General features: G+C 31.5%; 1 protein-coding gene across 1 annotated transcript; it reads right to left on the reverse strand.

Annotated features, from left to right (window-relative positions):
* Positions 1–6,025: 6,025 nt before the first annotated feature.
* LOC112703354 (uncharacterized) lies at positions 6,026–8,641 on the reverse strand. The gene is made up of 4 exons (XM_025754773.2): positions 8,019–8,641; positions 7,210–7,347; positions 6,887–7,066; positions 6,026–6,535 (listed from the first exon to the last, which is right to left on the reverse strand). The coding sequence occupies exons 1-4, from the start codon at positions 8,505–8,507 to the stop codon at positions 6,452–6,454; spliced, it is 891 nt and encodes a 296-aa protein (XP_025610558.1). The 5' UTR covers positions 8,508–8,641; the 3' UTR covers positions 6,026–6,451.
* Positions 8,642–17,011: the final 8,370 nt, after the last annotated feature.

A 17,011-nucleotide genomic window follows, 5' to 3' on the forward strand; every position in this document is an offset into this window, starting at 1 on the left:
CAGTAACCAGAGTCACAAACCTTCGACAGAGAACGGACAACAACCGGCGAGATGACGGCGAGTGGCGACCCAATGGTGAGCTTCTCCAAGCCATGAATACAGAATCCAAGGAGGATGGGGACGGCGTGCCGAGCTACTTGGGTTCCGAACCGGGGGAAGAGGAAGAAGCAGAGGCATCGAGAACCTAGAGACGGTGGCAGCAAAGAACCTAGAGCTAGGGTTTTGCTTCAGAGGGGGGTGTTGAGTTCAGTTCACGAATGATTTGTGGGGGCGGGTAGGTGTTGGGGGAAGGGGGTTCATGGATGTTTGGTTTTGTTTTTTTTTATATATATAAACAAAATGGAATTGTTTTCTTAGAACTGGCCGATTACCAGTCGGGTCCAACGGGTCGATTCGGCAGTTTTTGCACGGTTCTCTTTCCAGCGGTTATGGGTAGCAGACCGTACCGTTTTCATCGTCGGTTCCTAGTTCGACTGGTTCAACCGGTCGGTCCGATCTGGTTTTCAGAACCATGGTGTGAACATTGTGAGGCTAAGTGAGCTACAGCTTCGATTAAGGTAGCCATGATGTTTTCTTGCCTATTTCAAGTTTCACTTTGTTCTTGAATAAATGAAATGATAGTGTCATCTATGAGTTCTTGAAGGGGAGATGAGGGTTCGCTGTTTAAGAGAAAGGTTTCAAAATTGAGAAGTGGTTTATATTGGTGAGAATATTGAGGTGGTGCATATGGGGTTGGTGTTGTGATGGTGGTGGTTCAACAATTGCTCGTTCATAACGGTCACAAGGGTGTTCATAAGGAGGTTATGGATTTCGATCCTGTGGAGGTGTTTGGTAGTATGGGGCTTGTAAGTATGGTGCTCGTGGCCTATGTTAAGGAAGGGGTTCATAGGCATCTAGTGGTTGTGGTTGATAACCATAAGGAGGTCCACCATAGCCATTAGGTTGGTACGCATCACTGGGCAGATTGTAACCATAACTGACCGGAGGAGGTTGCCAAGAAGGTTGTCTGTAAGCATACGGCTCCTCGCTCAATTGAATTTCTGATCCATAATGCGATCCATCATTGAAGTTCTTATTTCCTGCAACATAGTTGTAACCAAACTCATAGCCAAAAGGGTGAGAATTCATAGAGAAAATAAGAAATAAAAATGGAAAGCTATCAAAAAACAAATAAAAACACACTTTTAACTACTAACAAAAATCAAGAAATAAGCAAAAAGCAACCTATTCACATATTCACATATTAACAATAGCCAATAACAAGCACATATTACAACTCCCCGACAACGGTGCCAAAAACCTGGTGACAGGCCAAACGTCAGTTCAGAATTTCTCAATAAAAGAAATCGCGTTGCAAGTATAGTTCAAAGCCAACAAATAACCCATATCAAAGTTTACTTTGTCACAAATGCAAACCAATAAAAACTGAGAGTATTTGATCTCGAGTCATCTTTCAAAGGAATTGCAGTAAGGTGTGCGTATTATCAACTATGAGAATAGGGGGTTTTACAGATAAACAGGTAAGAAATTAAATGACAAGAAAATAAAGTTAAAAACTAAAGGAAGATAAATGCTAAAAGATACTCCTGGCAAGGATTGAGAATCAAAGCTTCCTATCCAAGTCATTGACCACAAACATGGTGATTACCTAGAGTTAATCCCATTTTGTCATCTCCAACATCGGGAGAAAATCAAATAGGCATAGTCAATCATAATCCATATGTCTTACTCGTCAACGGAAACAAGAACAACTAACAACCCTAAATCACCATCAATATTGAACATCAACGATTCTCGTGTTACTAACCACGACATGACAATTACAAAAACCTAATTAGTCAACCTCTAATGGTGAGGTAAGACAGTCGGGCTTAGCCAATCTCACTTTTGCATGTTTTTCATCACTTTTTCAAGCCATCATTGCTTTCTAAGCCTGAAATCACTCAACAAATATATCAAGGCATCGAATAGAATTAAAGAGAATTAAATTAGCAATTTAAAGGTCTAAAAAACATATTTTTAATCATTAAGTGCAATTAGAAAAAATTCACAAAACTATGTTATTTCAGTTAATAAATGCAAGGTAAGTTAATAAAATCCACCCAATTCAATACAAAATTTACCATAAAATAGTGGTTTATCAATTATCCATCAAGAATAGCAAATATGTGATAATCTTTTTGTAATTTGTAGCCAATTGCATGTAAAGAGTCGACTAACTATTAATTTTTGCTGAGATATTCTAGAACTGAACCAATTTTCTAATTGATTAAAGATGGACCTTTAAACTCTAAATTCTTGTTGCTGAAGATTAAGAGAAATAATCGTTGAGGGCGTTCCAGATTTCATAAAAGTGATGACAATGAAGAATTTTGTTGGAGTAGTTATTGAGGCAAGAACCGAAGTTGAAAGTGTAAGTTTATCAAGTCTCTATGTTTTGAATTATGCAATTTCTACTATTATCTTTTAAGAAGCATCTTCTTCAAATTATTGTGGAATCTTGGATATGCACAAATGAACTTCAAGGCTAAGACTATGAACTGTGAATAGAACCCGGTGCCTCTAGGTGTTGAAGTTATTATCATACAATTTATCTCCAATTATTGGAGATTTGGATTTTTTTGAAGGTGATGAATCTGTGAGTGTAATGAACATGGCAGGAAGAAAGAAGAGAGAAAAAAATAGAAAGAGGATCGAGGAGGAAAAAGAAGCACGCAATAGCTTTTGATAACATAAACGTTTTCTTAGAAGCTTGGTATGGAATTGAACTATAGAAGAATAGGAGTGATAGATTACTGAAGCAGAGAAAGAACAATGAAAGAAAACTTAGAGTAAGAATGTTGAACGTATATCAATTCTATTTCATATTGAAAAATGATTATTACCATCCTAATATTTAGAGATTCTAATGAGTCATATATATAGAATGCTAATATCCTTACATGACTTAAAAAGGCGAAACAGAAATAATAGATTCTCACTCTTCATAATAGAATTTCATTTTCAACTTACTACCCTTAATAATATTTCTCATAAAATTAAAGATATCCCACTTAAGAATTAAATCTCTAAACCTGAACATTCTCTTATTATCATAATATTATATTAATTTGAATATTTTTGACACGACAATAACTTAATTATAAGATTTAAAATGATATAAAAATTTAATTATTAAAAATTTTTAAATTATAAAAATTTAATTATAAATTTAATAAAATTATAGAACTAAAAGAGTAATTTAACTTTTCTTTTATTATTATTTTTTTTACAAATTATATATATTCTACAACTATGTGCAGAATAATTCCTCATCCTCTTCTTTTATTTGGACAATGTATGGGACTGGCACACGCAAGTTAATAGAAAAGCCGTACATGATTTGCTATTAGATAGTACACATACTTGCAAATTGCAACATGTAATATATATGAAAATCGTTTGGTCGAAGCAAGTTTCCTATTTATTCAACGATTTAAGTAAATAAAACTTATATTCTTTTATTATATGTATTTATTATATTATTTAGTTTATTTTTTTTCACATTAGATCTTAAACTTCTATCATAACTGAAGAATAATATAGACACACACTACAACACTATTGGCAGTTAACGATAATTCTGGAACAATATTGTGGTTATTAAATAATGCTGAAAGATAGGTTGCAAAAAAACGGTTAGTGGCAGTTTATGCTAATTGTTGAAATAACCGTCACGTAATATGAATTAATTTTGTGACGATTTTTGTTCACTGTTATAATTATCATTCGAAATGTCTATTAATTTTACAGCAATTTGCAACCGTCACTAAATAGTAAGTCAAGAAAAAATATCGCTCACTTTGCGGTGGCCGTTTTAGCATTTTTGTTACTTTTTCATTGTTTTGCCTCTTTCATTTTATCTCTTTTTCCAACTTTAATTTATTATAAATTAATTTAAATAAGAAACTTGTAACAAAATAAAAAAACAAAATACCATAAGAAATTTAATTATATATACGCAAGCATAATATATATGATAAAATTGTTATAAGTGCACCAATTATATTCTTATAAATTATAATCAGATGATTTTTAACAAAATAATATTAGATAAATATTTTTTTTAGACAACATAAGTCAACTACTTTTCCAAAATTATTTTATTTATCTTAAATTTTAGACTTAAATCATAAAGTTTTTTAATCTAAAATTCTAATTATAAATTTAAACACTAAAATTGATTAATATAACCAACTAAAATAATTAGTTTCCTATATTTTTTTTAATATTAACTAAAGAAAAGCTCCATTTCAATTATTTATTTCCTCCTTGATTATTACCAAATATCCTCTCTCTTTATGTTCTTTCTTTGTTTTCGTTATTTTTTTATTATTGCCTTCGTAACCCACTAATTAACACTTGATACTCTGTTGATTTATCTGTGATATATACTTTACATAATAGCTGCAGAAAAAAATATTAATAAACAACATATATAGTTAATCTTTGGCTTAGATTGAAAATATATGCTATAAATTATATTATATAAGAAGATTAGTATTTCTTCATAACAACCATAGGCGCAATTTCTAAAAGCATAACAACTAAAGTTTAAACAGTAAAAACAAATAAATGAATAATAATGAAATAAATTATAGAAATTTTAAAACCAAATAATCAAAATAACTGAATACTTATATTAAAATAAATAAACATCAGAATAGTGCAACATGCACATCAGAAAGGATTATTTTCTTTTAACTAATTGAAAAAAATTCTTACCTTATGGTGTTTAATTTAGAGGCTTTCTGAAAACTTTAAAATAATAAGTTATAACTTAACTAAAATAAATTTAATTATACCAATATTATGAACTTACTAGTTATTTTAATGTTTTGTGAGATTTTGTATATATACATATTTGAGATTTTATTAATATTATAAAAGTGTTATCATGTTATATATATATGATCCATATAAATATAAAATATATATTAAAAAATTGTGAAACAACATATATATTTTTATACAAATACAAAATAACAGATTTATTATCACTTTTTGTCTATACATAACAATTTTTTTTTTTATAAATATGAAAGAGTTAAAGTAGTTTAACTGCATAGGGATAATTTGTTTAAAACAATTGGACAAGTGGATTTGTATAGCTGAGCGTGCCATTATTCAAAGTATAAATAAATTTACCAAACTAAGATGTAACAGAAAAGCATAATTAAAATTAAAAAAAAAAACTCACAAATCTGAATCTAATTTTCTGTCTTAATATATAGGATTTTAGTATCAATAAATGCAATTCCCTATATTTCCGGATGAAAGAGAATTTAGCATCTCAAATGTTAAATTAAATCTTTCCATACATCCTCTTAATAGTTTATTAAGTATTTAATATATATATATATATATATATATATATATATATATATATATATATATATATATATATATATATATATATATATATATATATATAACAAAACGCTTGTGTTGTATTTTCACAAAAATGTAATAATAATACTATGCTAATTGCGTTGGAAAATACTACTAATCCTATAAATATATTGATTTTTCTCAAGAGAAATTAATCAAAGTATAGTTAGATCGTTGTCATTTTCTTTCTTTTGACTAATTTCTCTTTTACTTAAAATTGGTGAAGAGGTTATTCTCCAAAAAAGCTTAAAACAAAATTTAACTCAAATTAAAGATCGACAAATATATTCATAGATATCCTAGAATATATGAGAGCTAGAATTTCCGATTAGTGGCTTTCAGGTAATCATCACAATGAATGAATTACATCAGTAGAAGAAATTGACTAATTGAAACAGTAGTATTTGATTTGAAGAGATTGTGATGACTTATAAGCTAGCTAGCTAGGTTTATGTATTGGAATATTTTTGTGTCTACTCAAACTTAAAAGCCTTAGTCTCTTTCATGGAATATTATATCTCAATCAACACAAGTATCTAGTCAAACTAGACCCATGTAGAACAAGAGTTCCGTAACAAAGTAGATGCCTATGAAATTAACATGGAAGCAATAATATTATCATTAATTATTAATAATCTACATAGCTATGCTAGCTGGTTATACCGCCATGCATAATTAGAGTTTACAACTACGTGATTAATTATCAAAGAAAAATTAGCAAATATAGTTATAGTGAAATTTCTCTCTCTCTCTCTCTCTCTCTCTCTCTCTCTCTCTCTCTCTCTCTCTCTCTCTCTCTCTCTCTCTCTCTCTCTCTCTCTCTCTCTCTCTCTCTCTCTCTCTCTCTCTCTCTCTCTCTCTCTCTCTCTCTCTCTCTCTCTCTCTCTCTCTCTCTCTCTCTCTCTCTCTCCACTAATTTAATTAAACCCTCCCTAGGAAAAAAAGAAAATAAAAAACACCATATGTGCTTGAAAAGCAAGGGTTAATTATGTTGAATCATACTGATGATGCTAATTAAGCTCTACATGTCTTCTGGTGAAGAGTGAGATAAATAGACCAAACTTGCCATGGCTTCTTGCAACCAATCCTCCTCATCATTCTTTAACTGCCAATAATAAAAAAGACTAGATTATTGTTAATTTCAACTTTTAATTATGACATGCCACAAATTATTATTATTATTATTATTATTATTATTATTATTATTATTATTATTATTATTATTATTATTATTATGTAATATGACAGATTGATTAGTGAATGAATTTAAAAGAGAGCTAATTATCAGGGAGATATTGAAACATTTTATACATAGTTCATGGATAAATTAAAAATCATTTAAAATAAAATTAATTTTAAATGTTAATTATGTCATGTATGTATAGATTCTCTTTAATTCTCACATACATATCCGTATTAACAGTACATAACAGAGAAAGAAAAAAATGAATGTTACCTGGAACTGGATTGATTCACCACCATAAAACTCTTCTTTCAAATCATGATGATGATGATGATGATGATGATTCTCATTCTTCTTTGTAGCCATGTCTTCCTCACATAACAGCTCATTGTTCCTTGCAAACCTTCCCCGAACTCGAACTCGCCTATCGGCTAATGTTTTCCGGCATGCATACTATACATAGAACAATTAATAAATCAATAATGGTTATTGTTTTATAATTGAAAATTTTTAAGTCTAAAAAAAATTAATAAATATATAAAGAAAAGGGACAAGCGTGTGTATGAAAAAAGCTGAGAATAATTATTAGAAGAGACCTTGATGGTTTTGTTAAAGTTTCTTTGATTTCTTTTCTTCAAATATCGGAGAATCCTTTCCTTCCTTTCTTCCTCTGAGTACCTTCCTACCTTTATGTTAGGTTCTTCAATTGCTGGCATTTGATTTCCTTGAATTCCCTGTCGCATAATTTTCAAAAGATTTAATTAACATTTCATCATTAATTAATTAAACACCATATACAAGATCACTGAATACTTCTTAAATTTGATAAAAAGAACTTCAAATTAAAATACTCTTTCAAACATGAAGTGAGATATTATTTTAATTTAAGAAACTTAGTTCTAGCTAGAAGAAAAATAATATCTTAAACTTAAAGAAAAACATACGTATCATATGCTAATTATTGTTTTGTAATAAAAATAATTAGTTAACATCATGCCATGCACTGTCCCTTCCAACCAAGGTTTTTAATTATGATTAGATCTCCACTCTGCACATCAAGGAAAAATGAAAAAGTTGAAATTTTAAATTCAATAAATTGGCAACCGCAGTACACCAATATTGTGCTCGCAACTATAATTTAAAAGGGAAACTCATGTAAATTGTTTTGATGTAAAATTGATGGTTAAAAACTAATAATTTATAATTTAATTAAACATAACAATTTATTTAATATTTTTTAACAAAACGAAAATAACCAATCAGTTATAACTCAAAAGGCACTCATTTAAGACTTAAGAGGTCACGGATTGAGTCTCTCTAATTTTTATAAAAAAAAAAAAACATCAAACGAAAATATAGTCTCTGTATCTAATTCAAAACAAATATAAGTATGCATATTGCGTACCCAATTCTCTCTTGTAGCGTTAGAATAAGTAGGCGGTTTAATATCCTCCTTGAAACCACAACATTCTTCTCCGAAATCGCCAAGACCAGACCGGTAGCCGCTGCTGAAGTCTTGAAATCCGGCAGTGGCGCCGCCATAGAAGCCCATTTTACAGTCAGAGATGGCCGGCACAGCCATATCGGATAAAACACCACCGCCGCCAAGTTGCTCCGCGAAACTTGGCACTACCCAAGAAGAAGAATTCATGGCGTCACAATCAAGTGCTTCATTATCAATAATCAAAGAGTTGGTGGTGTTGTTGTGGTTGTTAATGAAGAAGCAATCTTGACCACTACCCCATATAGCGAAATTGTCCATAATGATTGATGAAGCGTTGTTGTTGTTATTGTTGGGTGCATGATAAGGAAAATCAACAAGATCGGTAGTGAACGTGTAGTTTGAATAGAACTGATGATGAGGGATTGAAGAAGCCATAGTAGAGAGGGGCATTAATGGAATTTTTGTTTCTCTTATTTATTATTTTTGGCTGTGGATTTTGGGCTATTGATTATTATAAACGCGAGGTTTTTGTTTTGGAGTTTTTGGCTTTCTGGCTTGGGATATTGTTATATAGTTGTTGATGTGTGTTAATGTGTGTGTGTGTGTGTGTATTTATATAGAGAGAGGGGTATTATTGTGAAAGTGTGTGTTAGTGGGTTGAGGCAAGTTGTTGAGGCAAGTTGCTAAAGCTATAATTAGTAAAAATGGGTCATTATTAGGCAAGCTTCGAATTTTGGATAGAGAAAAAAAAAATTAACAAACTAGTCAGCTAAACTATTGTGGAGCTTTGTTTAGCTTCTTATATATATATACTAAAAATAAGTCACAAAAATAATTACTATTATAAAATATATATTAAAAATAATTCAAATAAATACATATATTTATATATATAAACACATGGTGATTAACTTTTTTTTATCTATATATAGAGAAAATGTTTAAAAAAATAATTTTTGTCCTCATAAAATTTTAGTGATTTTAGTACAAGACAAAAGAAATAAGTCTATTTATAATTAAGCTTAACTTCAACTCCGGAGAAGAAAAACCTTAGTTCTTGGAATAGTAACATGATTTCATGACTTCTGCATTGCTACTACTGTTGTTTGTTTTGAAGCTTCTTTACTTGGGTTTCTTTCAACTAAGAAACTGTAAATGCGTATATATAGAAGTGGGCAACATAGATATTTTATATCGAGTTTTTATGGATAGCTCTATTAACAGAATTGTCAAAAATAATTACAAAATTATCTTCTTTTAAATTTAGTATATTTTAAAACTTTTTTACGAAATATTTAATTGTATATTTTCTTTCAACTCAATAATCGCAAGTCTTAATTTATTTGTATAAATAAAAAATTTGTGGCCTTCTAACATTTCTCATACACAAAAGCAGTAATTTATACAATATCAACATATATGTATGGAAAGGAGATCAAGTTATTTAATAACTAATCTGAGAAAGAAATTTGCATTACAATTCTGATCAATTTAGAAAGTAAAATAGTTGCATAGCATAGATTGAAAATAAAATAAAATCGACAAAAATCTTAACCAATTTTATTGATTTTATTTTTTAAATTGATCTAAATATATTCTAAACACCCATTATTTAGTTATCTAATTGCTTCATCTCGTTGTCACCATAAGTGAAAATTTTATTTATTGTGTAAACTAGATAAGTGAGAAAATTATATTTATACATATCTTATTTGTAATTGAGATTATAATATATAGCATGCAAATATAAATGATTTCACTTTTGTATAAATGAATAAATATTATATTGTTCTAAAAATAAGAATTAGGGTTTAAGCGGAGAGGGAAAAGGAAAGTGAATAGGAAAAATTATAGACGACTTCACTAATTATTGTGTTATCCTATCCAAAGAACATGAAAAAGGGGTTATTTATAGCCAATGGCTCAATTCCTAACTGACTCAACTTTAGGTTATATTTATAGAAAACATTATAATAGATATTGAAACTGAGGAAGATATTGACCCCAAAAATGAAAGGAGCACAACACGTCTCTGCAGAGATACCAGCCTGACCTCTTCATTTTTAAAGGAATATTACTTGCGTTTTAGAGATCCAAATGATGTGAATTTAGTAGCGTTGGAAAGTTTTCATCTAGAACTTTCCAATAATATATAACATTTCATAGTGAAAAATAAATCTAGAGGTGAAAAATCCCATTCTTTCAGCATCACAAGCTGGGCGAGGGCGTGCCACGCCAATTCCTTTCCTAAAAAGGGCGTGGCACGCCAGGTCTTGAGTGTGTCCCGCCAGTTCTAATAGCCAGATCGGAAGATTTAGTGCATCATTAAAGACGTGGCATGCCAAGCCTGGACGTGGCATGCCGGGGTATTCGACAGACTGACCTTTTCACCTTCAATTGGGCATAACTTGAGCTATAAAAGTCCAAATGAGCTGATTTCAGCAACGTTAAAAAGCTAACATTCAGAGCGTTCCAAAGATGTATATTACTTTATAGTGGGAATGAAATTGGAGTACACACATTAAGCATCTTTGAGCCCCAAAAATACTAAGTTGGCACTGGAAGTGGCACTGCTCAAGTGAGCGCCCAAATGAGTGCCCATACATGCAAAGAACCCCTGGGGTATCATTTAGGTTCACTTAGAGTTACTCAAAACCCACTTAAACTTCAAGTAAGCAAGTCTATAATTGTCAACCAATCAAGACCGCAAGAAGCGTCTAGAATAGTTCACTTTTCATTTCATTGTATTTTGCTTTCAATTTTTATTAAGTTTGTAATTTAGGAGAGCCTATATAAAGGCCTTAGTTTTATAGGAAATGGGGGGAATCTATCATCATCCTTAAAAGGATAGGGGGAATCTATCATCATCCTTAAAAGGATACACACTCCACTGGGAGTGGGTCTTCGGACCCCTCCCTTCCACCCTTCTCTTCTCCTCCATTTTCTTTCTTACTTTGTAAATATTTTAGTTATGAATTACTAACTCTTTCCATTGGGAAAGAGAGCTCTATTGCTATTTGATGGAATGATTGTTTTTATTCTTCTTCTATTCATCTCTATTTGATTTACTAGAAAGAATTTTGTTCTTCATTCTAGCATTCAATCATATTGGGAAAGAGATTGAATGAACTTGAGTTTTATGTGAACCTTGGAAGAGGAATCATAAAACCATGCTTGAAATCATTTCTCACATTGAGTGAATTTGGGTTTCGGGATTAGATAATTGTGACGCTAGATCTACCCACTACTTGGATTTATGAGGATGTGTGGTATAATCAGGGACCAAGCTGCATCTCTTCTCATGAGAAATCAGACCAAGAAATTGGCTATTGATTAAGATTGGGGAGATTGAGTTACCAAGAAATTGGGACTCAATCACTCATGATTGCCAAGAGGTCAATGAGTTGCATGATTGAAGATGAGATGAAATCAATTAATCCGGAGAATGCAATATCTCTTGATCCCCAATGTTTATTTTATCTTTCTTTTTTATATTTACCTTATGGTCATTTATTTTCCAGCACTTTTACTTTCTTGTACTTTACATTTATGCCATTTACTTTCTTGCACTTTATTGCTTTCCTTTACTTTCATGTCATTTATAATTCTTGTTGCTTATCACTTTAATATGCTTGTCTAACTAGAATAATCAATCAACTATTGCTTGCTTAATCCGTTAATCCTTGTGAGATCGACCTCACTCTTAGTGAGTTTTATTACTTAATACAACCCGGTGCACTTGCCAGTAGTTGTTACGGAAGATTAATTTTTTTTCCGTATCAACATGTACAAAACCAATGACCTTTTAATCCACATCGATGACACAAATTTTTCATATTTTTAAATTATTGCTTGAAGTACGCTTCTCATATTTATTCTATTTTTTGTTATGAGTAGAAACTCTACTGTTCCATTTGCCACGACCTTGACCACGGTTTCGACTACTATTCTGACCATGATTTTTTTTATGTTCATATGATGTTGAATTCACTTTAGAGAAAAAAATTGAGCTAGTAGGTGGACTTCATGATTTTTCATTAATAATTTATCATTTTGTTCTGCCAATAGAAGAAAACCTATTAGATCAGAATACCTTTTGAAATCCTTTTCACGATATTGTTGTTGTAACATTACATTGAAAATATGGAATGTAAAAAATGTTTTTTCATTAAGTCCTCATCTGTGACTTTTTGGCCAAACAATTTTAATTAAGCTTATTTTGAAAAGTGTAGAATTGTGTTCACAAATTGTTTCAAAATATTGTAGCATTAAATATATCCACTCATAATGAGTTTTAGGCAATAGTATATGGGTAGTGTTAGGGAGCCAATGGCCTAAGTGTACAATGTGTACAATGGGCTAAACCTACACTATCTAGAATAACCATCCGAATACCAGGGATAATAAACATCTCATGTCATAAAATCACTCATCCTAAAAACTTAAGTTAATTTTGGAGTTCACCAAGGATCGAACCCTTTACCTTTCGGATCTAGAACTCTAATACCATGTCATGAATCCACTCATCCCAAAAACGTAACCTGACAAGACAATATAACACTAATGGTCATATCTCTAATACTTCCTAAACCTCCATTGTACACATTGTACGCTTAGACCATTGGCTCCCTATACTTTTCCATAGTATATTCTTTTAGTGTTCATATCTTTTTTTAAAATTTGTCCATAATTCTTGTGGATATTTAATAGTCAAGTATTCTACTTTCAACCATTTATGAAAGTAATGACGAAGAAAAATTAATGCCTTAAGTGTTCATATCTACTTCGCTTGATGATTCTAGTTTTTTTTTTTTTTTATGGTATTCCCAAACTTTTTGAATACCAAATAACTTTCAGCATCAAGTGTTCAATCTAAATAATTTTTGCCATTTAAATCAAGAGCGACAATTCAAGCTTTTATAAATTTGACATAATAACTCTATTAACAAAAATAAATAAAAACAAATAAATAGTTAAGAATAATAATATTAATAATGTTATCAAAAGAAAGAAAAATAAGTAAAAGAAAAAGAAAAATAAATCTATTTACTTCAGAATATAAATAATTTAAATAAATTATCAAAATTATACATTCATTGCTAAGAACGTAAATAAAATTGTCATTCACGTGAAGGAATAATACTTGTAATATATTTTTTTTTTAAAAAAAATATTTGTCGTTCACTTTGAGGAATGATTATTTAGATGATTAATTATCATTGACTTTGAAAAGTATTTATGTTCATAATTAATTATTATTCACTCTAGAGGATAGTTATCTACATGATTAATTATCATTCACTCCCGAGATTGATATTAGTATTAAATAAAATATTTTATATAAAAAAATAAAAAATCTAAAATAATTAAAAGGAAAAGTATTAGTGAATGAAAAGAAAAAAGCAGTGAAAAAACTGATTATAAAAACAATCGGGAATGACAATAAATATAAATTATAAAGCAATAGAAAATGTGTGATTATTTAATTAACCATTAAGAACATGAAATAAATAACGTAAACGGAAAATATGTATTACTGCTAAATATATTAGGTTTAAAGATAAGTTTACTAAAAAAAAAATACTGAGTACCATTAAAATTACCGTCGAAAAAATAATAAAATTTGATGATACAGTGGTTATTGCCGCATTTTTGATCGGAATTTATCCGACGCAATAAACATTGCTGGAAATATGATACCAGCAGATTTTTGCGTCTGTCGGTAATTTCTGTCGGATTTAGCAACAGAATATGGGTAGTAAGAAAATTGAATCTGTTGAATATTATCATCAAATATTTTCTAATGGTAATATTAGCGTCATATCATATGTCTCCGCGCTATCTTACTCGTGGATTAATCCAACGGTAATACCGATGGAAATTGCTTTTATCTTTTTTTTAAAAAAAAAATTGACTGGACTGTTACCGTTTGTATATTTCGACGGTAGTTTTTTTTATTTTTTAATAATCTTTTTCCGTCCATCTATAATGTACCCTGCCTAGTAATTAATAATTAAAACAGTGCTTTAAACCTGATGTGACATATCAAACATATAAATTAAAAATAAAGAATGATGGAAATTGAAATATCTGAATAATGGAAATTGTATTACATTCTTCTCAAAGTTTGGTAAAAAAATACATTAAACCTATTTAGATTCTTCATATTATTCCTCTGGTTCACCATTCTCCTCTTCCAAGGTAGTTTTTTGATCATCAAACTTGTCTCCCTCTTCTTCGTCGGCATCGATCCCGTCTTCTTCTTGAAGATTGTAGTCCTTTGGTTGTAGTGCATCATCATCATCCATAACAGCCGACCTAAGGGTGATCGGCTTATCGGTATCAACCACCGTTTTCAAAGGAGTTAGATCATCAATTTGGTAAGGTTCCTGACCCTCTGTCCTATCATCATATTTGATGCGGTCTCTTGGCTTAGTTTTAACCATAATTACCCAACTAGACTTGCATGAACCCGAATAAGGCAAATAGTATACCTTTCATGCATTTTGAGGTAGAATGAAAGGTTCGTAGTACCTATATTTCCTGGTTACATTAACTTCAGTAATATTGTAGTCCTTGTGCTTTCGTGTTCCTCGTCGCAAACATGGATCATACCATTCACATTTAAACATTCACACCTTGTACGTTGTGCGACAGAAATCTCTAATTCAATTATGTTGTGCAACACACTAAACCAATCAGAATGACACCGCCTAAATCCCCACGAACCCAAAATCCGGTGTTATCTATTTTCTTTCTAATCAAATACTATAAAGAATGGAACCGATACCCATTAACATTGTATCTCGGGTAGTTAGTGCCTTTATTCATTGGACCTTAACTAAGTGCAACTAATTCTGAATCTGTTGTGTCAGTTAGATGCACACTGACGTATTTTCTTAACCAACATGGACAATTGTTCATTGAGGTATCATGATTTGCCTCTTAGAATAACCTATATGATAGATTAGGAACAAGAAGTCTTGATTAGATTAAAAAGTTAGTATCTTACTGATTGCAATATATACAAAGACTTAAAAAACTCACCCGAGGTAGGTGAAATCTAGTCACAATTAAACAACACATGCAGATGTGCGGCATCGATTTTCTTCTACTCTAATGAGTAGTCACTGCTGGCACCCATTGCAGCTCATTCGGGAGCAAATATTGGATATGTTCTACTTGACGAGGATTCTCCCCTCTCATTGTACCTTGCAACCTTTGTCATACATGACTCAACATGAGGCTGAAAATAGAATGAGCAAAATGCGGTTGTTTCCTTGGCTAGGAATACTTCGCAGATGCTGTCCTCAATCCGAGCTCTGTTCTTCACAACGCGCTTGAATGAACTAATCATTCTCTCAAATGGGTACATCTACCGAAATTAGACTGACCCATATAGTATTGTTTCGTATGGTAGGTGGATTGTTAACTGTTCCATAACGTCAAAAAATGATGGAAAAATTATCCTCTTGGCTTATAAAGTATGATGAAAATGTTCTTGTCCATGACAGTGAGATTATTAATGCTAAGTTTTATAGCACATAACTCCTTAAAGAACTCACTTATTTCTCTGAGGGGTTTCTAGATGTTGGTTGGAAGTTCTCTTAATGAGACAGAAAGCAAATACTCCATGAAGAAATAACAACCATGACTCTTCAGTCCAGCAAGCCTCCCCTGTGACCTGTTTGCATACCTGCTCAAGTTAGAGGCATAACCATCAGGAAACCTTAATTCTCTAATTCACTTACAAATATTTTCGAACCAAGTTGTCTTTCCAACAAGACAATTCCCGAAATATACTCTGTTTAGTCCAATTATGCTCCCTGCCATATTCCAGAGGTCTCACACATGTCCCGTTATCGATGATCTTTGGAATTCTACTAACACGATGCGAAACTTGCCTACCACCCAACCTCATGGGTGCCTCTTGTTGTTCAGTTGTATTCTTTTTGAATGATTTTCTGTTGTGCCGAAAAGGTTTATCCATGTTGAGGAATCTTTGATGGCAATTAAAGCACGAACTCTTACCACCATTCGTCAACCAAAATGCCTTTGTATCCTCCATACAAATAGGATATGCCATTCTGTCTTGAGTGGACCAACCTGACAGCATCTCTATGCAGAAAAGTTGTTAATGGTCCACAATAATGCAGCACGCAGTTGATAGTTTTCCTTTGTCGAAATATCATACGTTTCTACACCATGAATCCACAACTCTTTTAACTCATCCACCAAGGGCTGCAAGAAGACATCTATTTTGGCCTTTGGATTGCTAGGATCAGGTATGATGCAAGTTAGGAACATGTATAGCTTCTTCATGTACATTTTGAGACTCAGTTTATAAGGTGTCACGACTACAGACCAACTAGAGTACGCATTACCAAAACTAGAATTCGGTGCGAACCCGTCAGAGCACAAGCTACTCTAACTTTTTTTTAGCTTGCTAGCAAATGTAGGATGGACCTGATCAAAATGCTTTTAGGTTTCTCCGTGTAATGGATGCATCATAATTCCATCATCTTTCATGTTTTTACTATGCCAGATGAGGAGCCGAATTCATTGATGCACACAATTGTTTTAGCCTAGGGATTAAGGGCAAGTAGTGCATTCGTTTTATTGGAACTTTCTTTAACTGACGTTTACCAATCTGGTCGCTTTCAACTTAGAACTTTGATGATCTACAAAATCTACATTCAGTTAGGTTTGCATCCCTCTTGTAATAAAGCATATAACCATTTGATGACTTGCATCATTTAACCTTTTTTCTTATCTAAAAAAACCATAAAAGAGCATAATCTCATTTGATCATTACAATTCATGCACTAATTGATGAATATTATGGTATATTACTTTGAAATGGATTGTGCTGAATTTCAGGTGAAAAGAGCAACAAAAGGGAAGAAAACAAAAAAATAAAATTGGACGTGTGAAACTGACGTGCCACTGGGAAC

Source organism: Arachis hypogaea, chromosome 7, assembly GCF_003086295.3.
Source record: "Arachis hypogaea cultivar Tifrunner chromosome 7, arahy.Tifrunner.gnm2.J5K5, whole genome shotgun sequence".
In the NCBI taxonomy this organism is placed as follows: Eukaryota; Viridiplantae; Streptophyta; class Magnoliopsida; order Fabales; family Fabaceae; genus Arachis; species Arachis hypogaea.

Coding starts and splice junctions, on each gene's coding strand:
- LOC112703354 (XM_025754773.2), bottom strand. CDS start 8,507: ATGCCCCTCTCTACTATGGCTTCTTCAATCCCTCATCATCAGTTCTAT. Junction 7,067..7,209: donor ACTTTAACAAAACCATCAAG/GTCTCTTCTAAT, acceptor TTCTATGTATAG/TATGCATGCCGGAAAACATT. Junction 6,536..6,886: donor GTGAATCAATCCAGTTCCAG/GTAACATTCATT, acceptor TATTATTGGCAG/TTAAAGAATGATGAGGAGGA.